Genomic DNA, 25,645 nt, shown 5'->3' with positions numbered 1-25,645 from the left:
TCTGCAGATCCTCTCAAGCTCTGTCAGGTTGGATGGGGAGTGTGGCGGCACAGCTATTTTCAGGTTTCTCCAGAGATGTTCGATCGGGTTCAAGTGCAGGCTCTGGCTGGGCCACTCAAGGACATTCAGAGGCTTGTCACGAAGCCAGTCCTGCGTTTTGTTGGCTGTGTGCTTAGGGTTGTTGTCCTGTTGGAAGGTGAACCTTGGCCCCAGTCTGAGGTCCTGAGCTGGTTTTCATCAAGGATCTCTCTGTACTTTGCTCTGTTCATCTTTCCCGCAACCGTGACTAGTCTCCCAGTTTTTGCCGTTGAAAAACATCCCCACAGCGTGATACTGCCACCACCATGAGTCACCGTAGGGATGGTGCCAGGTTTCCTCTAGACATTACGCTTGGCATTCAGGCCAGAGAATCTTGTTTCTCATGGTCTGAGAGTCCTTTAGGTGCCTTTTGGCAAACTCCAAGCGGGCTGTCATGTGCCTTTTACTGAGGAGTAGCTTTCAGCTGGCCACTCTACCATAAAGGCCTGATTCGTGGAGTGCTGCAGAGATGGTTGTCCTTCTGGAAGGTTCTTGCATCTCAACAGAGGAACTCTGGAGCTCTGTCAGTACCATCGGGTTCTTAGTCATCTCCCTGACCAAGGCCCTTGGTCTTGATCAGTTTTGCTGGAAGGCTAGCTCTAGAAAGAGTCTTGGTGGTTCCAAACTTCTTCCATTTAAGAATGATGGAGGCCACTGTGTTCTTGGGGACCTTCAACGCTGCAGACATTTTTTGTACCCTTCACCAGATCTGTGCCTCGACACAATACTTTCTCTGAGCTCAACAGACAATTCCTTCGACCTCATGGCTTGGTTTTTGCTCTGACATGCACTGTCAACAGTGGGACCTTATATAGATAGGTGTGTGCCTTTCCAAATCATGTCCAATCAACTGGATTGACCACAGGTGGACTCCAAACAAGCTGTAGACACATCTAGGATGATGAATGGAAACAGGATGCACCTGAGCTCAATTTCAAGTCTCATTGCAAATAATATATGTAAATAAGGTATTTCTGTTTTTCTAAAATTCTAAAAACCTGTATTTCCTTTGTCATTATGGGGTATTCAATGCAATTTAGTGCATCATTGGTAATAAGTAATAGAATAAGCCACATCAATTAATTGCAGTATCAAGTTGATCGGTCTAGGAGCTGATCCGTCAGTGTTGTGGAATAATTATGTTAAAAGATTAAGATTTGAATGTAGAAATCTGATCAGAGCAGCAGCTCAGTCTTTCTTTCGAACCCGGAGTATCGACACATGCGCACTTACGGAACACACTTTTTGCGTGGTGTTTTGGGAAACGCGTGTTACATCTTCGGCGGTTGTAGGAACAATGCAATAAATAAATAATATATTTTAGATACTCGTAAGCCTACGTTGTATCGCCATCAGGATACCGGGCCCCGCATGTTATCACTAACTAATATCAATATAAAAATGACTATTTTCTAGGTTGACAGAACAAGAACTGGAGAGCCCGAAGAGTCAACGAGACATGTTTATTATTTAAACTATCACTTAAATAAAAAAAGTGCATAGAAAATAAACATGATTAGAAACTTTTCTTTTTACAGTTATGTACAATTGTGTTTCCTAATTATACATTCAACCTTAAGTAGTTTGTGGTTTACTATTGTGGTTCGACTTTCCTTCATTTCTGCGACACATGAGAGAACACTGATGTACAACTAACAGGGAAAAAAAACAATTATTCTCATGAGGAAGTGTTAACAAGACAAAAGGTATATTCAAGGCAGAGGAAGAGACGTTTAACCATTTCCAAGTCCTACCGCCAACTTGCCACTTCTCATCTCAGGCTGATAAGTTCTATACACAAGGAACAATTAGAAAATTACAAATACAGTTCAGTATTTTTACCCCCCAACTTCTTTCAAGCAGGTTCCAGCAACTACCTTGACCTGTAAATAAATTCATGGACGTTCCAATACACAAAATAAATAAATACAACTTATTTTCATCATCACTTTCTATAAAATAGTACATAAGTACAACCAAAGCTTCCGAAGAGGGGTGGTGAGGGAGACATGGAAGAAGGGTAAAATAACATTTGGGTGGGATTTGTTTTTTCCTGGTCTCCACAAACTCAATCATACCACAATCAAGTAGGTAGTCTAAAATCCCTGTAAAAAAAAAAAATGTACAAAGAATAAAAACATTCACTACAACAATCAAAACACAAAATAAAATGGCTGACCTCAAGAAGTTCAGAACCACTTTATGCATCATTACATAAATACTGTTTATTTTTGAGAAGAAAAAAGAAAGAAAAGAAAACAGCAAAGCTCCTGCCAAAAGGAACAGACACAGGCGCAGGATACCTGGTACTGGATATCAATATACAAAACCGTACATTAGTTATTCTAAACTGATACTGTAACACAAAACCATTAGAGTACATTGAACACTGCTATTAACCATTATAAACCTGCTGTTTGCTACTGTAACTAAGTTTGTCCATTCTGTATATTGTATAGATACTGAAGTACGTGTTAATATTTTTGATATAGATCTATCATAATTACAAGTGAAGGACAAGGGCCACTGGTGTGGCGCGGTATTATGAAGTCCAAGAAACAACAGGAGTCTTGCCATTTAAAGACACTTGACTAATGGGTTGTTGTAAAAACAATCGGACACGTCACTGCTGTGGATCTGTAGGAGTCAGAAGCATTTGGCATTAAGTAAAAGGATTACCAAAGCCATCTTTGAAGTCTGAGTTTATTCAGTGTGACCTTTACGATGTTCATTTAGAATGCTGTCCCTCAAATCATTTCCCCCTCTGAAATGAAACAAACTGTCATGCAAGATCATCTTTCAGTCCGGTCTGTGTTTTTTTTGTTTTTAACTAAAGAAAACAAGTGGTTGATATCAGAAATCACCACAATTCCGTTTTGTGTATATACATTCATTAAAGACACAGCAGCAGAATTCAGCATGACCCTGTGCCTCACCCTAAGGCTAGCCAGGAGAGCTGAACCAAAACTTTATCCCTGAATTAGCTGGCAAAACCCAGGCTGCAAGGAGGTGGAGGAGAGTGTTGGCCTCCTGAGTGGTCCCTGCACTCTGAACGTCCCTAACACACTTTGGGGGAAGGTCGAGCAGAAGTGCACTTTGCTGGGGGGCCACAATTCCTAAGGGAGCTTAAACAGTATCTGTGCTTGTGGTTTTTACACATAGGAACCCATTGGGTTTACAAGGAGTAGAAAGTTGTTTCCCCATGTTAAGTCAGTGCCTCTGTCACAGTTGAAGTGTTGGCAAAGTTATTGTTTCACTTCACAGCCTGGGCAGGGTAAGGGTTGGCGAGATTCTGCGACGGCCTTACAAGATAAAGTCAGAGTACGAGAAAATGGATTACAAACCAAAAACATAACAAATAAAGTTACTGGCCTGAAGTGGCTCACTATAGGACAACTCGAGCCAGAGTTGGACAAAGCAGCAATTTGGTGAGCTTTGTTCGAGGTATGCAAGGAAATACACGCCTGTCAACCTAGCCACTTTTTGTACACAGATGTCCCACCAAAACTGGGACTACTACTGTCAATTTTACGAGTCAGAGTTCTCTAAACGAAGCATGCTCAGTTACAACAAAGGCAAAGCGAGAGATCAAGCGAGTGGACAAACTCCTACATAGGTTGCATTGTGGTCAATGGTAAAGCTTAGCCTCTAACCTTTCCTAACTTAATCAGCTTCTACCCAGCTTCTAAAAAGCTTTCCATGTGTAGCCGGTCTCATGTAAATGCCATAAAACATTGACAGTATTAATATGAAGGCAACACTGACAGAAAGACAATGGAGGTACAATGTGGCTACAGGCGTTAACTGTAAGGACATAAAACACAGTTAACAGATTTTGGAGCGCGTTTGATCCCGAAAGAGAGACGTTGAAATTTGTAGAGAAATTGATTTTTTTTAAAAGCTGAAAGTGAACAAATTACACACAGCGAACAGCCCCAAGTCTGAATGGACTGGCTGGAGCCTCCACGTAGTGTGGAATTAAGGCTGGGAAAAAGAGTTCAGACAGCTATTATAATAAACCAGCACTCAAATGGACTCCCTCAAGTGCATATAATAATGCAATGCTGCTAACAGGCAGTCATTAGAAATATCCTTGATTAACAGATTGGCAAATAGAGCTACTGGTGGACTGGGCTCAGCAGGGAGCGACAGCTTCAGTCTTTGGAATCCAAAAAGAAACATTCAGGCTACAAAATAAAATTAAAACGCCAACGAATAAAAAACAGCTTGGAAAAAAGGCAGCTCAACAAAAATTGAGCACAAGCGTTAGTGTTTGAAAAAACCTCTATTTCCTACAAAAAAATGGCAATAAAATAAATACGATTTCTTAAAAATATAAATACAATTTCATAACATTAAGTGCTATTCACTATTGAGTGCTTTTTAGTCGTTTGTATAGAAAAATATACATATTATTTACATTCTCAAAGCAAGCGTGATATTTTTCTGGCCATAAAAAAAAAAGGGACAGAGACAAGACTTCAAACAAATTGGTTCGACACAAATAAAGACAATTCCTTTGCAAAAGTAATTCATGAAATAGGCCAGGGGGGTGACATTTGGTTCTCATTGCTGTAATTCCGGACTCTGTCCTAACCTAATTTCAAAAGACAATGTGTGCATACCTGCGATACCAAATCGACGGCTCTGCCTTTATCATTTTCCTATACAAAACCAACAATAACATACTAAAGCAAAAAAAAAAAAACGGAATATAAGTTCACCCCTCAGCTGTCAGTCCACCAGAATCTCAGCGTAGCTTGCTAGTCACGGTCACGACTTTATCCAATTACCACCGACCGACTTCGACAACGTCTCTACAAGTACACTCGCGGCTATCATTAATTAAAACAACAACATAACACTTGAAAATAACCTACAGGCTTCTTTCTATCGATTTGACTACAGCTCCCTCTAGTGTTTCTCTTCCTAACACATCTTGCGACTTGTTGCTCTGGACGGGCATAGGAACTATTTACAGTGGCTGAACACACAGTGAAGCAGCCCCAAGCAATTCTTTATGATACTTGCGAGATACTCAGAAGGCTGCACAGGATGCACATTCCGACAGGCAGATGTGTACAAACGGATGAGGCCAAGAGAAAAGCGTTGTCTGATCAGTTATAATACGCCCTGGTTCTTTTTCTAAAACGCAGAGAAAATTCCCTTCCACAAATTGCACTTTGGTGTTTAAAATGGAACGAACAAGGTGGCAATTATTGTCGTGTGAAACATAATCAATGGATTCTATGCTCACACAGAATTGAGATATAATCTAGAAAATAATGTGAGGCAATGTTAAAATTCAGAATGAAAGGGCAATTTGTGTATCATTCAGAGACAGAAAACATCACTAACATCAGTTACCATTTCCTTGGACTTCCCAGAGTCTGAAACAATCCGATCCAAAAGTAAAACCAAAGGAGGCACAACAATAAAGTTGTTCTCTTTCAAAAAATGTCCCATCCCAAAACAGAGACCTGCTCGTATAAAACTTAACCGAGTCCTTAGCACACCTTTCTTCCCAAGCCTTACAGCAAACAAGGGAGCGCAGTACTGGAAGCATCATTCTGCACTAAGACCTGGCAGTGCATGGATGGCTTCGTGCTCGTCGAGGGGACCGCTATGGCAGAAAGACCGCTCACACCACTCCCATCACACATCAGAGTGGGGGGCTAATTGAGGAACTTCCGGCACTTCTTGGTTCCGCAGTTGCATGGAAGCTTATTGCCCGGCTCCTCGATGGGAAACTTGTAGTCGTAGGTGAGCTCCTCGCCGCGGTAGATTTTGCGTGTTGAGAAGATTACGATGTGCTTCTGCCCGTCCACGTTGATGACACGCGAGTAACAATTGGGCTCGCACGAGTGGTTGATGAAGCGGGCAGCGTTGCCGTGCACGGTGGCGTCCACCACTTCATAGTCGTCGATGCGGAACATGTAACAGCCAACACCCTGTAGAGGAAGGGACAGGAAGAGAAAAGGGTGAGAAGCTATTGGCCGAGGATTGCAGTCAACAAAACCCATTATCAAATGACTGAAGATCCTGACAGGTTAATAGGGTGGTGTTGACACCTTACGTAGAACAAACATGCCTCTGACAAGTAGAATAAGGACCCACGCAAGATCTAGTCATGACATTTCTGTGTGCAACATTTGCCTATTGACCGTGGCCCTGTAAAGACTCAAAGCGTATGAGCAGAGGTCTGTGTTCCATTGAGGCCTCTCTTCTCACCTTGCCGTCGTAGTACTTCTCCCGTTTGTCGGTGAGGACAGAGCGGATGACGTTGCCAGAGTACTCGATCACCATCTCCCCCACGTCGATGCTCCTCTTGCAGAACAGACCTCGGCCGTGTATGGCTGACCTGTGAGGGGAGGACACAGGGGCTCGGTGACCGCTGGTTCACCAAAGGGTTTCACCTTCTAACCCCACTCTCTGGAACAAGCTATAGCAAAGCTACAGTAGTAGTTCATTTTCTTGTTAAAACCATTCCACTGAATTTGGGATTCGTGCTCCTGAGTGGCGCAGCGGTCTGTGGCACTACATCTCAATGCAAGAGGCGTCACCACAATCCCTGGTTCCATTTCAGGCTGCATCACATTCGGCCGTGATTGGGAGTACCATAGAGCGGCGCATAATTGACCCAGCGTCATCCGGGTTTGTCCATCATTGTAAATAAGAATTTGTTCTTTACAGACTCGCCTAGTTAAAAATGTAACCTCCCCCCTTAAACGTTACGTAGCCAGCGTTTTCCTAACCTGTAGACCCCCACCGCCTCCTTGGAAGTTCTCTTCAGGTGTCGGAACCTCATGGGCATTGGGAGGTCCATGCTGGTGGCCCGGCTGAAAAACAACAGTAGCACAGTGTGTTAAGAGTTCCAATGAAGGAAGGATGGTCTACTAACAGCGTGAAGCTCCGACCGGTGGATACAGGGATGTTGATCAGAAAACCCAGAGGAAAGACTACAAGTCCACTGTAATGAGGAGATGGAGGATAGAGATAGTCCTCCTGATTTACATAAGTTAAAAATAAGCAGGAATTGTGTAGCAGGGCGGAGTGACTCACCGAGCAGACTTGAGCTGCACCTCCTCGTCCTCCTCGTGGGGGTTGTACTCGGGAGGCTGGCGGTGCTTGGAGGCCAGGAAGTTGAACATGTCAAACACAGACCTCCTGTGGCGAGGAAAAACAGACGGAGCAGACAGGTCAGATGACGCAGGCAAATACAACTCAATGATGCAGACTCTCTAAACCCTAGGAAGGACCTCTCCCAAATAGTGAGTTGAGATTTGTTAACGGGTATACACAGTTACCAGCTCCAAAACATCAGTTAAGAGCCAGTGTATAAACGGCTCACAAGATTTGCGTTGCTGAAGTAGAATGCAAAGATCACGTATAGACCTGGATTTCTTCAACAATCAAAGGAAAGCTAAGAGGCAGGGGCCCAGTTCAAAAAACTGTAGAAATGCATCCTTCCTGAAGTAATCATTAGACATGAGTCATCAGGTGAACGTAAGGTCTCCGCCACATGGTATTCACCTGTTCAGTCATGACTGGTCCTTCTGTAGCTCAGTTGGTAGAGCATGGCGCTTGTAACGCCAGGGTAGTGGGTTCGATTCCCGGGACCACCCATACGTAGAATGTATGCACACATGACTGTAAGTCGCTTTGGATAAAAGCGTCTGCTAAATGGCATATATTATTATTATTATTATTATTATGACTCAGTGATTACTTTAAGGACGGGATGAAGGAAGGATGCACATGGAGGCTGTTATAATAAAAGAGTAACTGTACATTTGTCTGGATACCAATCCAACACCTTGCACTTTTTAAGCATTGGAAGAGGGCTGTGTGTGACTTAGCCATCCATCTTCTGGGAGTGTCCGTACCTGTGGTTGAGCTCGGCGCGGGCCGAGCCATGGGGGTTGATCGGGGGCTCGTCGGCCTCCTCGGGCTTGTGGAAGCGAAAGTGGTAGTTGCGACAGTGCCTGGAACCATACAGCTGCTCCAGCAGGAACATCACAGCGTCGTGGAGGACCCCCAGCATCCGCAGACCGTTCACTCCTGAGAGAGAACAAACAAACAAAAAGAAAAGAGATAAGATTGAGAGAAAGATAACAAAAAAAAAAAAGAAGGAGTGGAGGAATAAAGGGAAGAGAAAAAAAAAAGTTAATTCCTCAAAAGTTGTTGAACCTGCATAAACAAAATACAATCTGATAAAAAAGGCACTTTTACCTTCGAAGGAGAGCTCTTTGAGTCTGGCGTTGGAGCGGGCCTCCTGGACTTTATCTGTCAGGGACTTCCAGGCCTCTGTGGGACGGAGGGAGAAGACAACACGTGTCAGCTTAGTGTCTCATCTCTGCGTAAGTATTAAAAATACAGTTTAGTTCAGCTGTAATGAGGATTTTGAAATAAGAGATCGTTCCTGTTACACATTCACTTCAATAACTTTAGTGACATTTTCTGCCATCGAGTGTCATAACTACGCTACATGGAAACAGAACAAGAAGATTAGAACGGCGTGGACCTTCGATACTCTCGCAGCGGATCTGGAAGCCGTCATCGCTGCAGATCTCAAAGATGAGTCCCTTCTTGGGCTTGCTGTCCATAGAAGAGTCCCTGCGGCTACCCTCCTGGTCAGGGCTGGCCACCAGTAGAGAACCAGCAGTGGTCTCGCTTTTCTCCTCAGGGAACTCACTGGTTTTACTGGTTAAAGCAGGAGGTTCAGCAGACTTGGCGGAATAAACACTGCAAATAAAATACATTTTGAAATTAATCTCATTATCCATTGACATTAATAGTACGGAATGGAAGGGGTGACAAGCTTGCGTTACTCACTTTTTGCTGGTGCCCCTCTCTCTGGGCTTGCCTGTGTCCATGGGCTCGGGAGAGACTGTCTCTCTAGACCTGCAGTGGTAGAGGGAATTCAAACATGGATAAGCAGCAGGTGGCAACTGTAGTATGTTAAAGTATAGTCCTAGTTAATTATTTAATGAGTTATCGGTTATGTGAGAATATTACCCAGGAACGGAGGTGGGCCGGTCTCCCTGCATCTCCCGAGGAGGCTCTGCCAGCCAGCCCTTGTGTTTCTTCCCACTGGCCTTGTCTGGACTCTGCCTCGTCCGCTTGGCTTTCTGCTTGCCTTTCCCCGAGCACGTGGATGCCGTTACGGCAGCGCTACACTTCAGCTCTTGTTTCTGCTCTGAGGAGGACCTGGATTTAGACATGGTGTGAGAGCTTTGAGAGCTGGAACTCTGGGAGAGCACGCCGACCAGGTGTCCCTTGTCGAAATCCTGTTGGACCGGGCTGGGGGCCGGAGCCACAGGTTGTCCACTGGCATTTGGTGGGTGCTGCTGCCGCTGGAAGGCACCGCTCTCCGGGTCCATCTGCTGCCTGACAGACATGCTGATGGTCTGATGAGAGGGAAGAACGCAGATGCTGCTGGCAATGGAGGTCTGGGCGGGGCTGCACAGCTGGGACAGAGGAGCTCCAGACTGAAGCAGGTTGTGTGGTCTGGCTTTGAACAGGAGGCTGCTGATGGGTCCTGTGATTTCGGTGGAGCTGAGCACCGGGGTGCTGAGAGAGACCGAGCCTGGCGTGATGAGGCCTCCGGGCCCGCTGGGCTGAGCCATGGACACCATGTTCAGCACTGCTGACTGGTTGGGGTTGAGCCCTGAGACGGTGCAGGGAAGCAGGTGGGTGGAGGCAGCGTGGCACAGGATGCCAGGCTGCCCACTGGGAAGAGGCATCCTCTGCTGGATGGGCTCAAAGTACATGACTCCTGATTTGGGTCTCTTGATAATGTTGGGGACTTTGCGGTGAGAAGTGGCGGCCGTGGTCAGGGTGCCCAGCTCGGACTGGGCCATCTGTGGCGAGGACAGGTTGATCAGAGTCATGTTGGGTCTCACTTCAGACGGGCCCAGGGTGGGCTGGCTCCTAGAGCGGGCCAGTTTTTTAGTCTTCCGTGGCTGGAGACGGGAGATGGGTCGCTTCTTGCCGTGTCCAGATGCGGGCACAGCCGAGGACGTGGAGATGGAGGCACTGGACACAATGGTGACATTGGGGGCCAGGTCATGCCTCCGTCCGGCCTCGGTCACCAGAATCTGGGGCTCGTGGGAGGGCAACCCAATCAGGAGGCCAGAGGTGGTGCTGGGAATGCCAGGCTGGAAGCCCGTCTGGGTGGTGCCGGTGAAAGTATGGATCTGAGGGTGATGGGGCATGGTGCCCAACACTTTACCCCCAGCAGGAAAGATCGGCTGGGAGGTGGTTATCCCGGTGGTGAGCCCTGTGGTTAGAGTCATGGTATCCATCACTCCTGTTGCGCTGGACGATGGGGTGATCTGGATCTTCTGAGTGACACCATTGGGGAGTGTCTGTAGGACGTAGAGGGGCTGCAGATGCTGGTTGACCACAATGAGTTTTTCCGGGCCTGGTTTTAAATGGGAGGTGGTCTGGACGGCCGTGCTGGCCACATGGGAAGGTCCGGGGCTGACTGAAGATGGAGGAGGGATGTACTTCTGTCCCTGGAGAGACAAGGTGGGTGAGCTGGGTAGGACTGGGGTCCCAGAACTCCTGGTCAGATCCTGGTTACCTGCTTCTACAACTTCTCCCAGGGAGGCACTGGAGATGTGCTCAAACTGCACCGGGGTCATGTGACCTTCTCTTACCTGAGATTCTCGGCTACCTCCACTTCCTTCCTGCTGGCTCTCAGGGGACACGCCGGCCCCTCCTTTCTGCTGCTTGTCCTCGCCTCCTTTCTCAGTGATTGTCTCGTCCGAGGCTGTCAGGGACAGCATGGTGCACTCTGAGCCTTCTGAGACGAGGCCACCGTGGTTCAGGTTGTTGACCGTGGGGCTGCGAGTGGTCAGGACAGAGAGGTCAGAAGGCAGCTCCAGAGGTAGACCATACGGCTCTTCCACCGAGATGGATGTGTTCACCCTGCTCTCCACGGGCTCAGTGCTGGCCAGCGGCTGGGGGAAGTCCTCAAAGAGGATGTCTTTGCGGCGGTTGACGCCCACCCCGTAGCCCCCGTCCAGGGAAAGGAGCTCAGAGGAGGCGGCCTCAGGCTGCTGCCCCAGGGCCTGCATGGAGGGCGTGTTGAGGACAAACTCCATGATGTCCGAGGGCAGGATGTTGCCACAGTCGTCGCTGTTGTTGTTGTCAGAATCAGACTTAAGGTCAGTGTTAAGTGAGAGCTGGGCCTCCAGGGGGTCCTGTCCCTGTGACGACTTCACCCCGCCCAGAGGGAGGGAGTTGTCCTTCTGGCTCTTCCTCCCTTCTCGGATGTTGTTGCTGCTGCTACCGCTGCTCCCACCCCCTCCACTGCCATTGTCTGCCTCCTTCCCGGAGTCATGCTCCAGCTTCTCCGTGTGCCTCTCTCTGCCCTTCCTCTTACCCGCGCTCTTGTGGGAAGAAGTCGCCGCGGTGGCGGTGGTGTTGTTTGCGTTGGCGTCGCTCTCTGAGCTGTCGTCAACGCCGTCCAGCTGGCCGATCTGCTGGTGGCCCAGGAGGCTCTGGGTGGGAACACCCTCATCCACAGCGGCAACAACCCTCTCCTCCTCCTTCAGGAAGCTCTGCAACTGAGAGCCCCTCCCCAGGCACTGGCCCATCCCCTCGATTGAGGGCATCACGGGGCCAGGGTTGATGATGGTGCGGGTGAAGTTGTAATAGTACGGATCCTTGTTGGAACACTGGTTGAATCTCCCTTCCTCTTCTTCTCCGCTGTCCCCCGAAGAAGAGGTACTCCTATCGTCCGCACCGTCCACCTGGCCTTCCGCCGAGCGCCTGCTGCCTCCGGCCTTCCTCTTCCCGGGCCCATCCCCGCTGCTGCTGTAGAAGGGGATATCCTGCTCTCCATAGGAGCGCACTCCGTAGAAAGGCGTCAGGCCGAAGAACATGTTGGAGCGGGCTCTGGCGCTGCGCCTCGGGTAACGCCGCTTGGTCGAACCCGAGCAGTCGCTGTCATCTTCGTGATGTTTATCCCTGTCGCCGCCTTCCTCCTCCAGCAGGGCATGGTCGTCCCGGTCGCTGGTCCCCTCGTCCTCGGTGCAGTGAGCTAGGAGGCGCTTCTCCACGCAATCCTCAGGGTGCAGTGGCGGGCTGTTCGACTCTGAGCGTGTCGGCGGTGAGAAGAGCATGGAGCAGGAAGACTTACGGTGGGGGGGTCCCTCCTGGCCCGTGGGACAGATGGAAGCGGTGATGCAGGAGTCAGAGGAAGAACTCACGGTGTTGGTCCCGTTAGGGTCGGTCTTCAGCGGCGTCAGGGACGCCTTGACTATAGCCCGCTTCTTGTCTCTAGCAGCGGCGATGACGTTGGCTGTTAGTCTTGCTTGAACCTGCGAAGCCCTCATGCTTCTCTCTGAGGCTAACCTGGGCTGCTTTATGGCCTCTAGGCTGGCGCGGTTCTTCTCAGGGCTCGAAAACCTCTCCCTGCTCTTTGCAGATCGCCCTCTTCCTTGATTCTCCAGCTTTTCCACCTCCTGCTTGCCAGTGGCTCTGGTGTTGTTGCTGAGGGTCATAGCCTTGCTGTTGCTGTTCTGAGAAGTTGGGGTTGGAGCGTTAGTGGTTCCACCAGTCTCTTTAGCATTGTTGAGGTTCTTGTTGGTGTTCTGATGAGTCTTCTCCCGCTCTTTAGATGCCTCGCTGCTGTCAATGTTTTGGACTTTGGAGTGCTTGTCTTTGGTAGTGGGGGCCGCATGGCTGGAGGGGGCAGCCGGGGTGGCTTGGGAGCTCCGTTTCACGGCGTCCTCCTCGGCCATAGCCTCTGAAGACCACAGGGGTTTCATGGCAGCGGCAGGGGCTTTTCCCGAAAGATAATCCTGGGACTTCTTCCCGACGCTTTTGTGGAACGGAGGCTGGGGAGACCCCAATTTTCCAGCATCTTTACAAGCTGGCGCCAAGGTAACACCTCCCTCCTTGGCCAGGTTACTACTTCCACCACCTTTGTCCTTGGACAGGGTCGTGGTGGCGCGGTGGCGGGAGAGGAGCGTGACGCCAGCCGACAGGTCTGGGTCCTTCCCGTCCTGCTTCCCCTTCTCTGCTTGGGAGTTGCTGCTGCTCGCCCTTTGGTGCCCTGTCAGGACACCCGTATCTGGTGGTGGGGAGGCCTGGCTCGCTCCTGTCATCTCTGGGGCCATTTGGGAAAGTTTAGGATTCTCACACAGAGCCTGCTTGCCAGGCACGCTTTCTTTCCCACCGTCTGTCTTCATCTCAGAGATGCTGTGGCGGCGTCTGCTGTGTTGACCTCCAGGGCTGAGTGAACTAGTGTCGCGGCCCTGCGTTCGGACGCCACTGGCAGGTGGCTTCCCCTTCTCCCTCAGACCCAGGTCTCTGGAGGAGGATAGGGGAATGGGTGGGGCGGAAGAGAAGAGCCGGGCCAATTGGTTCATAGCGGCCTGTGAAGAGGAGACTACCTTCTGTCTGGACTGGGGGGAGAGGGAGGAGGTGCTGTGGCGACGGGAGCCGATGCTCCTCAGGCTGGAACTCAGAAGGGGGTCCCCCACCGTCACAATCTCATGGGCAGACTGGGAGATACCATCTGCAAAACAACATGGACACAAACATTTGACCATACTGCATGTCTCCACGTGTGAATGGTAGTTTACAATGACAGTTTGAGGCAAATTGGGGTAAAGAGTTTGAAGATACCTGGGGATGGAAGTGGTCTGGAGCCAGGGGATCGCTGGCACGGGGGGTAGCTGGGGTGCCTGTTCCGTTTGTAAACTTTAGGAGGATTTGGGCTGGAGGGCAGCAGGGACAGGCGGTCGGAGGGCTTCAAGGAGTCAAACGGCTCGGGCACTGGAGAGGGGACTTTCTCTGTCAATGAAAAGATGAATGCAACAAAGTCTTCAGAATACTGCATTGTTGAGGAAGAGCTTCCAAGTAAGCATTTACCATTTATACCTGCTGTACCCGTAACAAATAAAATGTAATCAATGCGTTTACATGCCGGCTACATACTAGACCAAATGTAGTGGAGTTCAAATTTGAATAATTAATAATGCAGTGATTCTACATTCTGGCTCACACCTGAGATGGGAGTTAAAGGGCTGTGGGAGATGGTGCGGTTCTCCTCTGGAAGAGCACTCTTCAGGTCAGGCTCCACCACAGTGGGACGACACACCAGGATCCTGCAAGTGTAGACACAGCGCTTCCGGGCATCTAGAGTGCTCCAGTACACCCTGGAACACCTGCGGTGACAGAAACAAACCAATGAAAATCAGTCATGTTGCATTGACTCCTTCACATAAGCCGTGCGCACTGTGTGGTACTTACTGGTAGCCGACGGGGAAGAGTTTGCGCTCGCAATCCGAGAGCTCAGTCAGCATTCCAAGGCAATCGATTGTCATGGAGCCTGCAATGGAAGAAAGGAAGAGTTAAAAACCCTTAATCCAAGGAAGCTATTCAGAAACATGCTCGTTGGGACAGCTAGTGTCTCAAAAAACTCCACGGAGACTCCTGGTCATTTCACTACTAGCAGCTGATTTACCAAATTCAAGGGCTTGATGATCAGTTGAACATTTGAATCCGGTGTGCTGCCTAGCTCTGGAATAGATCAAATATGATCAGATAACGGTGGGGGGCGTTTGTGACTCGACCATAGAGATCTCTCTCTATACATGGCTGTGAGGGGTTTATATGAACATACACACACCTATCATCATGTGGATGTTCTCTGGCTGAATGCCGGTCAGGAACTTCCGCCGCAAGCTGATCCCCTCCAGGTCTACCAGGATCCTCCGCGTGACCTCGAAGCCAGACTCGGACACCACCTGGGCAAGAAAGTCATTTATTTCAAACAAAGTGCCCACAAGAAGACCCTTCTCCTCACTGTGACCTCATTTTGACCCAAGCAGGAATATGGTTTCTATAGATAATGGTTGGGCTAAATGCATGCATGTTGTTTTTACCTTTTACGAGTAAGCCAGAGCATAAAATAAAAAAAAAGACATAAAAATGGGTAGTTTATCTGTAAAGTTTTCGTATCTTATGTTCTAGATGTTTGCGTGTGATTCTGCAGGTGGGTAAGGGAGGTGGGCTGGAGAAGATAAGGGAGGAGTTCAGCTTTGCATCTCACCTCTCCTTTGATGAGGTCCCGGTGGCGCTGGCAGTAGACCTTCTTGTCCTCCAGGAAGACACAGTGGCGCTGCCGGGCACACATGAAGTGGTAGTTTCTAGTGCAGGAGGTCAGGCAGCAGCCCACTGTTGCGCCGGGACGCTGGCAGTTCTCGCAGCGCTGCAGAGGGGAAAACAAACATCACAAGATAGATAAACAACAGCGACAAGGTCATTTTAGTAATAATAAATATACCATCAGTCAATTTTTTTAGCAAGAGGGCATGCATAATAGAATGTGATGCATTAGAATCCCCATTTGTGACAGCTAGTCTTACTGGGGTCCGACATAACGAAGACAGAGACAAAGTACTTCACAATTTACATACATTTAAAATCATTAACATGTAGTGTGTGTGCGCACGCGCGCGCATCTATCAGTTCCACATACAAGTCAGAACATACAGATAACAAGTAGGCCACATGGGGGAGAGGCGTTGTGCCGGGAGGTGTTGCTTTATTTGTTTTTTTGAAACCAGGTTTGCTGTTCACTTGCACTATATAAGATGGTACGTTTCCTTGAATTTGTTCTGGACCTGGGGACTGTGAAAAGACCCCTGGTGGCATGTCTAGTGGGGTAAGTGTGTGTGTGTCAGCTCTGTGAGTAAGTAGACTACGCGATTTCAAACAATGTTTCTTATATTAAAAAAAACAACAAGTAAAGCAGTCAGTCTTTCCTCAACTCTTAGCCAAGAAACTGGCTTGCATAGAAGACACATGTGTGAGTGCAAATGTACAAGTACAATAGCAACATATTTTCAAGGGAAACATACACTACATGACCAAAAGTATGTAGATACCCATTTGTCGAACATCTCACTTTAAAATCATGGGCATTAATATAGAGTTGGTCCCCTCTTTGCGGCTTTAACAGCCCACACTCTTCTGAGAAGGCTTTCCAATAGATGTTGGAACGCTGCTGAGGGCACTTGCTTCCATTCAGCCACAAGAGCATTAGTGACATCGGGTGATTAGACCTGGCTCGCAGTCAGCGTTCCAATTCATCCTAAAGGTGTTTGATGAGGTTCAGGTCAGGGCTTTGTGCAGGCCAGTCAAGTTCTTCCACAACACTCTCGACAACCATATCTGGATAGACCTAGTTTTGTGCACAGGGGCAATGTCATGCTTTAACAGTAAAGGGCTTTCCCCAAACTGTTGCCACAAAGTTGGTAGCACAGAATATTCTACAATGTCATTGTATGCTGTAGCATTAAGATTTCCCTTCACCGGAACTAAAGGGCCTGGCCCAAACCATTAAAAACAGGCCCAGACCCTTAATCCTCCTCTTCCAAACTATACAGTATACAGGTAGTGTTCTCCTCACATCTGTCAAACACAGATTTGTCCGTCGGGCTGCCAGATAGTGACACGTGGTTCATTACTCCAGAGAACGCCTTTCCTCTGCTCCAAAGTCCAATGGCGGCGAGCTTCACACCACTCCAGCTGACTCTTGGCATTGCGCATGGTGATCTTAGGCTTGTGTGAGGCTGCTCGGCCATGGAAACCCCTTTCATGACACTCCCAACCAAACAGTTATTGTGCTGACGTTGCTTCCAGAGGCAGTTTGGAACTTAGTAGTGAGTGTTGCAACTGACAGGATTTTTACACGCGATCCGCTCCAGCGGTCCAGTTTTGTGAGCTTGTTATGGCCTACCACTTCACGGCTGAGCTGTTGTTATTGTGATAATGTCTAGGAGCAAGATCACTTACAGTTGACCGGGGCAGCTCTAGCAGGGCTGAAATTTGACGAATTGACTTGCTGGAAAGGTGGCATCCTACAACGGTGCCATGTGAAAAGTCACTGAGCACTTCAGTAAGGCCATTCTACTGCCAATGTTCGTCTATGGAGATTGCATGGCTGTATGCTCGATTTTACACACCTGTCAGCAACGAGTGTGGCTGAAATTGCCAAACCCACTCATTTTGAACATCTTGGCCATGTTCTGTTATAATCTCCACCCAGCACAGCCAGAAGAGGACGGGCCACCCCACATATGCTCTCTCTAATTCTCTTTCTTTCTTTCTCTCACTCGGAGGACCTGAGCCCTAGGACCGTGCCCCAGGACTACCTGACATGATGACTCCTTGCTGTCCCCAGTCCACCTGGCCATGCTGCTGCTCCAGTTTCAACTGTTCTGCCTTGTTATTATTCGACCATGCCGGTCATTTATGAACATTTGAACATCTTGGCCATGTTCTGTTATAATCTCCACCCGGCACAGCCAGAAGAGGACTGGCCACCCCACATAGCCTGGTTCCTCTCTAGGTTTCTTCCTAGGTTTTGGCCTTTCTAGGGAGTTTTTCCTAGCCACCGTGCTTCTACACCTGCATTGCTTGCTGTTTGGGGTTTTAGGCTGGGTTTCTGTACAGCACTTTGAGATCTCAACTGATGTATGAAGGGCTATATAAATACATTTGATTTGATTTGAATGCGTTTCCACATCCTAAATTAATATACACTATATATAAAAAAAAATGTATCCATGCTTTTGTCACTTCTAGGTTAGACTACTGCAATGCTCTACTTTCCGGCTACACGGATAAAGCACTAAATAAACTTCAGTTAGTGCTAAATACGGCTGCTAGAATCCTGACTAGAACCAAAAAATGTGATCATATTACTCCAGTGCTAGCCTCCCGACACTGGCTTCCTGTCAAGGCAAGGGCTGATTTCAAGGTTTTACTGCTAACCTACAAAGCATTACATGGGCTTGCTCCTACCTAGCTCTGATTTGGTCCTGCCGTACACACCTACATGTACGCTAAGGTCACAAGACGCAGGCCTCCTAATTGTCCCTAGAATTTTTACGCAAACAGCTGGAGGCAGGGCTTTCTCCTATAGAGCTCAATTTTTATGGAACGGTCTACCTACCCATGTAAGAGACGCAAACTCGGTCTCAACCTTTAAGTCTTTACTGAAGACTCATCTCTTCAGTGGGTCATATGATTGAGTGTAGTCTGGCCCAGGAGTGGGAAGGTGAACGGAAAGGCTCTGGAGCAACGAACCGCCCTTGCTGTCCCTGCCTGGCCGGTTCCCCTCTTTCCACTGGGATTCTCTGCCTCTAACCCTATTACAGGGGCTGAGTCACTGGCTTTACTGGGGCTCTTTCATACCGTCCCTAGGAGGGGTGCGTCACTTGAGTGGGTTGAGTCACTGATGTGATATTCCTGTCTGGGTTGGCGCCCCCCCCTTGGTTTGTGCCGTGGCGGAGATCTTTGTGGGCTATACTCGACTTTGTCTCAGGATGGTAAGTTGGTGGTTGTGGGGGCTGTGCTTTGGCAAATTGGGTGGGGTTATATCCTTCCTGTTTAGCCCTGTCCGGGGGTGTCCTCAGATGGGGCCAGTGTCTCTTGACCCCTCGTGTCTCAGCCTCCAGTATTTATGCTGCAGTAGTTTGTGTCGGGGGGCTAGGGTCAGTTTGTTATATCTGGAGTACTTCTCCTGTCCTATTCGGTGTCCTGTGTGAATTTAAGTGTGCTCTCTCTAATTCTCTTTCTGTCTCTCTCTCTTGGAGGACCTGAGCCCTAGGACCATGCCTCAGGACTACCTGACATGATGACTCCTTGCTGCCCCCAGTCCACCTGGCCGTGCTGCTGCTCCAGTTTCAACTGTTCTGCCTTATTATTTGACCATGCTGGTCATTTATGAACATTTGAATATCTTGGCCATGTTCTGTTATAATCTCCACCCGGCACAGCCAGAAGAGGACTGGCCACCCCTCATAGCCTGGTTCCCCTCTAGGTTTCTTCCTACGTTTTGGCCTTTCTAAGGAGTTTTTCCTAGCCACTGTGCTTCTACACCTGCATTGCTTGCTGTTTGGGGTTTTAGGCTGGGTTTCTGTACAGCACTTTGAGATATCAGCTGATGTACGAAGGGCTATATAAATACATTTGATATACAAAAGAAAGAATATACATTAGTATGAATATGTATTTAGGATCATAAGTCTTACCAACTGTTTCCCTCGGATTACGGCCATGTGTACGTTTTTCAGAGAGCCATCGTCATCCTCAAACACCTCGGCTGACCACAGGGCACAGTTCACATGGGTCCACTCGTTCTGCCCGATGTACAGCAGCCTGCCGCCCTCCTGCAACCAGACACACAGCAGACGCACAAAGTACTTAGAAAACACGAAGATATATTTCAGTAACAGGGAATACGACCAAGAGCTGTACCACAACTAACAGCGACTGTTTAGCACAACTTTTACTTACGTTGATGTGATCATCTCCGTACTTGAGACACAGCACACACTGGCGGTTGTCGCTGACGTCAGGCGGTGGGAGCAGCTCAGGACTGTCTTCACGGCTCAGGTCTGAGAGAGATACAAGGATGTCACAAACACATCAGCGTCATATCCTGCAACTGAAATGGTATCAGAAAGTATCAATTGCATACTTAGTGTAGGAGTGTATCCCAAATGGCACCATATGAATAGTGCACTACTATGGTCCCAGGGCGTTGCCCTTGGTGTTGCCCTTTACTTGTGTTGAGTAGACTCACCGTGGAGCATAGGGAGAGGTGGAGGAAGTAGAGGTCTGAGCGGAGGGGGGGAGGTGGGATAGTCTGGCTCTACGTGGATCTTGGAGCAAGGGGCCGGGATGATCTTCTTCCTGAGGGGCTGCTCGGCACGGGCGATCTCCTCACGCTCCTGCCACTGGGCATAGTTGTGGTCCAGAGAGGGGGGCAGCACGGCATTGGGGAGGAGGCCACTGCTGCAAGACAAGTATAGACTCAGACCCTGTTTGAATTCATCCTTCCTGCCGTGTTAACATTGGATTGGGGAAAGCAGGTTGTTTTCTACTGCATTGATTTCACAATTTATGTCAATTTAGATCAGTGAACACAGTACTTCACAGTAAGAATATTTGAACAGGGTCTAACACATTGACTGAAATAATTGCACAGGTCACACACACACACACAACCTGTTTTACCCCAAGTAACTCTACCCCAAAGCAGTGAATTCAGTCGATATTCAAGAGCATAAACGATCCTAAATGTAAACCCATTTCCAAACCGCACCGTTTATCATCTACTGAACGACTGACTACTTGAGTTAAGAACTTTAATGAGCCAAAATACAAAAAAGTCCAGGTAGCACATAACAGAGCCCATCAGATATTTATGTAGTAGGTCCCGTTTAACTAATATACATGGACTCTAATAATTGAACAATTACTTGTTAGTTTACAACTGTACAATTTATGCTCCCCACATATAAAAACCACAAGACTGTCAGAAAGGTCTGAACCCAAGATGGTAATTTTGATGACTCAAATGGTGAGCCTACTGTAGTCTATTGTACCATGTAAGCTGGTACACACAAGTTGTACTTCATGTTTTAGTGTGGAAAACAGCTGTGAAGATTTTTCCACAATATTCAACTGACATAATTACAATCAAAGAATACATTTTTTTTTTTTAAATCACATTTTATTAATTACATATGGAAAAACGTATTTGAGTCAGGCCAGCAGCAGATGAAACAGAAAGTGAATTGTCACATGGCCAAAGCATTGCATTCCGGTTTAGCCCACCGACACAGTTTCGGCCCCAGCTACTGGGCCCTACTTGTTTCCTATAGGCTTGTACCATCTATATTATGACAGCACCAGCAGTTAGCTACCAACAGCTGGCAGACGTGTTAAATTAGTTAGTTTAGTGTTAAGTGATATTTCGATGGAAGACACAAGCTAAATGCAGTAGCTTTACAGCTAGCATAGAGGTTGTAAACTAGCTCTTTCACTTACCCGGTGAAACCTTGAACAATTCTCTGTCTCTGCTGGCTGTTTGTAAAACTTTATAAACCACGTTGTTGGTTGCGACAGCATCCACTTTGAAAAAGCAATGTTTCGCTGAAGAGCCCCCCTTCCATTGTTGAAAGCCATGGAGGTTCTCAATGATGAAATGTGCCCCGCAGATTGACGAGTAGACGCCCAATTAGCCCGCCTCATTCTTACAAATGTATACCACTTTTTAAGAAGTGTCTCATTTGCGTGGCCATAGAGGCAGATACTCACATTTGCATAGCAAGTGTTTGCTACACCCTGCTACCACACAAAACTTGGCCATCTTGAATACAAACGCGACAGGGTAGCCTAGTGGTTAGAGTGTTGGACTAGTAACCGAAAGGTTGCAAGTTCAAATCCCCGAGCTGACAAGGTACAAATCTGTCGTTCTGCTCCTGAACAGGCAGTTAACCCACTGTTCCTAGGCCGTCATTGAAAATAAGAATTTGTTCTTAACTGACTTGCCTAGTAAAATAAAGGTAAAATAAAAAATAAATTAAAAAAATTGCTAGCTAAGCCCCATACTACTAGGCAACAGCTTTTTTTTAAACCCACGAGTATATGAAGGGATGGATTTGTATTTCCTCACTGTGTAACGCTGACCGCGGTACGTTGTGTTTATATTTCTGAAGTTGAAGCAGATTTGGAAGAAAAAAAACAAACCCAACTTATAGAACAATATTATAGAAAATAAAAAAGTATTTTAGAGCTTTCCATTTGGGAATGTTTTCCAAGTTACTATATGCGTTTCTGGCATTGAGAAAGACGCTACATGCGCTTTAAATATTTAAATTAACAATTGGCGGTTGAACAGAGGGACTAAAATGGCGCGCGACCGCAGAGGAGTGTTCAAAGCTCATATCTCAAAAAGGGACACGGGGTGGCCCCTTTCTCACAATGGAAATGGGAGCATGCACAATGCATGAGCTATGGCAAGATGATATCCAGGCACTGGGGAGCAAGAGGAGAGGAGAACATAGATGGACTGGGCTCCTCAGGTCAGTTAGTGTCATTTGTTTGCACAGATGCTCCCGTGCCTTGTAGGCCCCTATGTATCAGAGAGTACTTGAAAAGTTAACTTAAAATGGGATTAAAACCTTATGGTTTGGGGCAAATAAGAAGCCATCTCTTGATTCATCAAATCTACTGTTACACATGAATTGAGTTAGTCAATATGAATCATCAATGCGACAGGCTAATCTCATTGATATGTTGCTGTTCACACTCACTTGGTGGAGAATTTGTGCGTTTCCCAGAATCGGGACTCCTTGACTTTGAACCAAGGGAACACGCGCTCCATTTGCTGCAACAGAGACAGGGGGAAAATAGATGTTAAAGGCCCAGTGCAGTCAAACAGATTATTCTGTGTTTTATACACATTTCCACACTATGATGTTGGAATAATACCATGAAAGTTAAGCTAATGTCCTTTTAGTGTAAGAGCTATTTGAAAAGACCACCTTAAATGTAAGTCTGTTTTGGTGGGATGGGAGTTTTGGCCTTCCATGGTGACGTCACCATGCAGTAAAGTAGTTAGACCAATAAGAAAGAGTTCCAAACCTCTGCCAATAACAGCTCATTTCCTCACCCGGATAAAGAAGGACTTGACCATGCTATTGGCTTTCCTGTTCTCTGGCTGCCCGCCGTCTGAGTTGATGGCCGTCTGGATGATCTTCACTATGTCGTCACTGAACTCAAGCTGAAATAAAGAAAACACCACACCGAGTGACACACTGCCTTCTATCTCATACCTCCACCCCCTCTCTGAGAGTGAACTGCGTTTGAACTGAGCGAAGAGAGTTCCCCAGGGCTGAGCAACCATGCCCCTACTCGGGTGTCTGGATGATGTGGCTGTGTATTCATACACACATAGCTAGTGTGATCACGCAATGCTGGGCAGATGCTGATAGGATGAAATAATTGAAATGGACTGAAACGACAGTCTGAAAATATCAAAGCTTTCGCAGCGGGAAGTTGATTGAATGTGTTTCGAAGGCGTGAGGTTGTGAGAGTACACGAGTGGGACGTGATTTTAGACTCACCACAGACTTGTAGCGCCCCGCGTCCAACTTCTTCACCACAGACTCCAGGTCGAGGGGGGAGTCATTGGGGGGCGCGACCTCAGTCAGGACTGGGGGGTCTGGCCCCTCGGGGGAGCGTCGGGTGGGTAAACTCTCCGTCTCAGGGTTCAACTCAGGCGGCTTCATCACAGCCTAACGAGAGATGGAGATGGGGGGAGGGGGTTTACATCTGTTCATGTGCTCTCTCCTTACACTTCACAGACAAACAAACAAATAATCTGTAGGGCCAGGTGTTTTTCATGTGACCAAAACTAACAAACTCTAGGCACTAGTTATAGCTGACATTCCAGGGCCAAGAGGTTTTCCTGACCCTGTCACATGAGCAGGAAAAACTTGGCCAGGTTCTACCAAACAGCCAGAGCGCTTTAAGTCTTTCCCAACTTGGTCAGGAAAAACCCCCGGCCCTAAACCATGCAACACAATATCCCCTTCTCACAGATATCCCTTCTCCTCACCTGTCTGTAGCGGAGCAGGTGTGTGGAGGTGCGGGAATTGAGCAGCGCGGTGAGGACCCGGCGCACCAAGCCCTGCAGCTCCTTCTCCAAGGCCGTCCTCCACTCGGCCGGCTGATGCTTCGTACAGCTGGTGCAGGTGTAGGCCACGCTCTCTGGCAGATTGGACAGCAACTCGTACATCTCGTCTAGTAGGGGGAGACAAGGGAGTAGAAAGGGAGGTTGATGTTTTACACTCATTTATCGGTCGATTCGGCGTATCAAAAGTGTTGATTTACTTCCATGCGAAGTAAATGACTATGGAAAGACATTTCACAAGTGTTTTTGGGTATATCAACAGAAGTTGAAATTGATAAACACATTTAAGTAGTGAACATACAGCAGCCAAAAGAAAGAATGGTGCAGAGTTCAAATCTGTATCGCTTCATAACAGGAGAGGTGTTGAGAAACAGACAGACTGAAAGAGGACATTGTTTCCAGTGAGTCGAGTTGTGAAACAAGAGCGCCCGCTAACCTGTGAGGTTCTCACACTTGGAGTGGACCCAGTGGTCGCATCTCCCACACTGCATCATCTTGCTGTCGTAGTCGTCGTCATCATAGCACTTATCGCAAAGGGGGCAGAAGTTACCTGGAAAACATATGTCATTGTGTCATAGAAAGCTACTACACACACACACTTCCCTCCAAAACCTAACTCTTTTCATAGTACTGAGACAGATGCCAGGGTCGTGTTCATTAGGGACCAAACAAAACTAGACTGACTGAACGGGCTACCTGGACTTTGCCAACAAGAAACGTGTGCTCTTAACTTTTATTTTTTAATTTATAGTCCTGCTTGAGAGTTACCTTTAGCAAAGAGTTTGGCACAGTCATGACATCGGGAGAAGTCATGTGACCACTGGGCGTCCCAGGCCTTCCCAGGTTTCGTGGCTCCACAACTCTTACAGCGCACACACTTGGTGCAAATCTGGACACAACAAGGGCACAGAGGAGAGACAATTCATGACAAATGAATATGGTTAAACAAAAGGCAGTCGATATGAAATAAACGTTAAATGTCTCCAGGGTGTAGTTACTGTCTAAACCTTACCCTAAAAACATATCCAATTTTCATCCCTACACCTAGCCTTAACGTTTGGGTCTACTTTCCCGAATATACACTAACAAAAAAAAAAAACATTTTAGTGCTTGGATGAGGAAGGATGACGTGATGCATACCCAGACCCGTTTCTTCTTGGTGGGTCTGGTGGGATGGTTGGGTCCCAGGCACTCAGGGTGGTAGCTGTTTCGGCACTTCTCACACTCCAGAAGTTGCTGCTTGCGGAAGAAGAGGTGGAGACAAGCAAGTTAGCAACCTAATTACCCTGGCCTAAAACATAAATCTCTACCTCTTGGTGGAAGACATTGACTAGAGCCAGACAAAACAGGGATAGTGATAAACCAAATAAAGTATTCTCAAACTCCCAAACCCCAAATAGCCTTTGTTACTCAGAATCAAATCGCTCGAAAGGGAGAGCCTTACTTTAGTCTTCTGGTGCTGGAGGCCACAGGTATGGCAGAAGCGACAGCGGCGACAACACCAGTTCTCCCACTGCTCCTCCAGAGGGCGCTCAGTCTCCCCCAAGCAGAAGAGATGGAAGGGCTCACAGCACACCTGGCAGAAAACAAACTGGAGGAGGATAAGAGGGAGGAGAGTCAGTGCAGCAGAGTCAGTACGGTTGAAATGAATAAAATGGGTACTAAAGTAGGATGTGGCTATAAAACAGGTATTGGACATACCGACAGTATGGCGGGGCTGCAGGGGTGCGTGCTACACCACCGGTTAAAACTATAAATTAACTATCTAAGATGTGCCAAATAAATTATATCCAGCTCAGGGCTCTAGCTATGCATTTAGTTTGCTAACTCGCTAGTTAAGTGGCTAGATCAAGCTTCTTGGTTACAGCGGAGACAATCAATCCTCTCCTAGATTAAGATCCATGTTGCTTAAATTGCTTTGGTAATACAGTATACCCCGGTATGAAAAAAATCTGTATACCGCCCAACCGTAGTCGTAGCCTTTGATATGTCATATGTTGAATGCTTGAAGTGGGCCCGCTGGTGCTGTCCGGTACAACCCCATGATAG

The 25,645-nt window shown here is 47.6% G+C and overlaps 1 protein-coding gene across 4 annotated transcripts in view; it reads right to left on the bottom strand.

Annotated features, from left to right (window-relative positions):
* Positions 1–1,522: 1,522 nt before the first annotated feature.
* Positions 1,523–25,645, bottom strand: part of LOC118386248 (histone-lysine N-methyltransferase 2A-like) — a 43,356-nt gene continuing 19,233 nt past the window's right edge. For 2 of the 4 annotated variants that reach the window (XM_035773835.2, XM_035773851.2), the window contains exons 10-34: positions 25,041–25,187; positions 24,737–24,835; positions 24,365–24,485; positions 24,033–24,146; positions 23,522–23,706; positions 23,028–23,198; positions 22,574–22,684; positions 22,215–22,288; positions 19,697–19,908; positions 19,408–19,508; positions 19,143–19,280; positions 15,152–15,310; positions 14,729–14,846; positions 14,350–14,428; positions 14,104–14,264; positions 13,723–13,890; positions 9,097–13,612; positions 8,914–8,982; positions 8,603–8,823; positions 8,311–8,385; positions 7,965–8,139; positions 7,141–7,245; positions 6,834–6,917; positions 6,310–6,439; positions 1,523–6,029 (exon numbers count right to left, since the gene is read on the bottom strand). In XM_035773835.2, the coding sequence (XP_035629728.1) occupies positions 5,754–6,029; positions 6,310–6,439; positions 6,834–6,917; positions 7,141–7,245; positions 7,965–8,139; positions 8,311–8,385; positions 8,603–8,823; positions 8,914–8,982; positions 9,097–13,612; positions 13,723–13,890; positions 14,104–14,264; positions 14,350–14,428; positions 14,729–14,846; positions 15,152–15,310; positions 19,143–19,280; positions 19,408–19,508; positions 19,697–19,908; positions 22,215–22,288; positions 22,574–22,684; positions 23,028–23,198; positions 23,522–23,706; positions 24,033–24,146; positions 24,365–24,485; positions 24,737–24,835; positions 25,041–25,187 (7,809 nt within the window). In that variant the 3' untranslated portion in view covers positions 1,523–5,753. The remainder of the gene's footprint in view (positions 6,030–6,309; positions 6,440–6,833; positions 6,918–7,140; positions 7,246–7,964; positions 8,140–8,310; positions 8,386–8,602; positions 8,824–8,913; positions 8,983–9,096; positions 13,613–13,722; positions 13,891–14,103; positions 14,265–14,349; positions 14,429–14,728; positions 14,847–15,151; positions 15,311–19,142; positions 19,281–19,407; positions 19,509–19,696; positions 19,909–22,214; positions 22,289–22,573; positions 22,685–23,027; positions 23,199–23,521; positions 23,707–24,032; positions 24,147–24,364; positions 24,486–24,736; positions 24,836–25,040; positions 25,188–25,645) is intronic. The other 2 variants (XM_035773843.2, XM_035773861.2) reach the window with 1 other exon arrangement.

The sequence above is a fragment of the Oncorhynchus keta genome, chromosome 1 (genome assembly GCF_023373465.1).
Source record: "Oncorhynchus keta strain PuntledgeMale-10-30-2019 chromosome 1, Oket_V2, whole genome shotgun sequence".
Lineage (NCBI taxonomy): Eukaryota > Metazoa > Chordata > Actinopteri > Salmoniformes > Salmonidae > Oncorhynchus > Oncorhynchus keta.
Note: the sequence above shows the minus strand (reverse complement) of the source record. Positions and strands in the feature narration are given on the sequence as shown.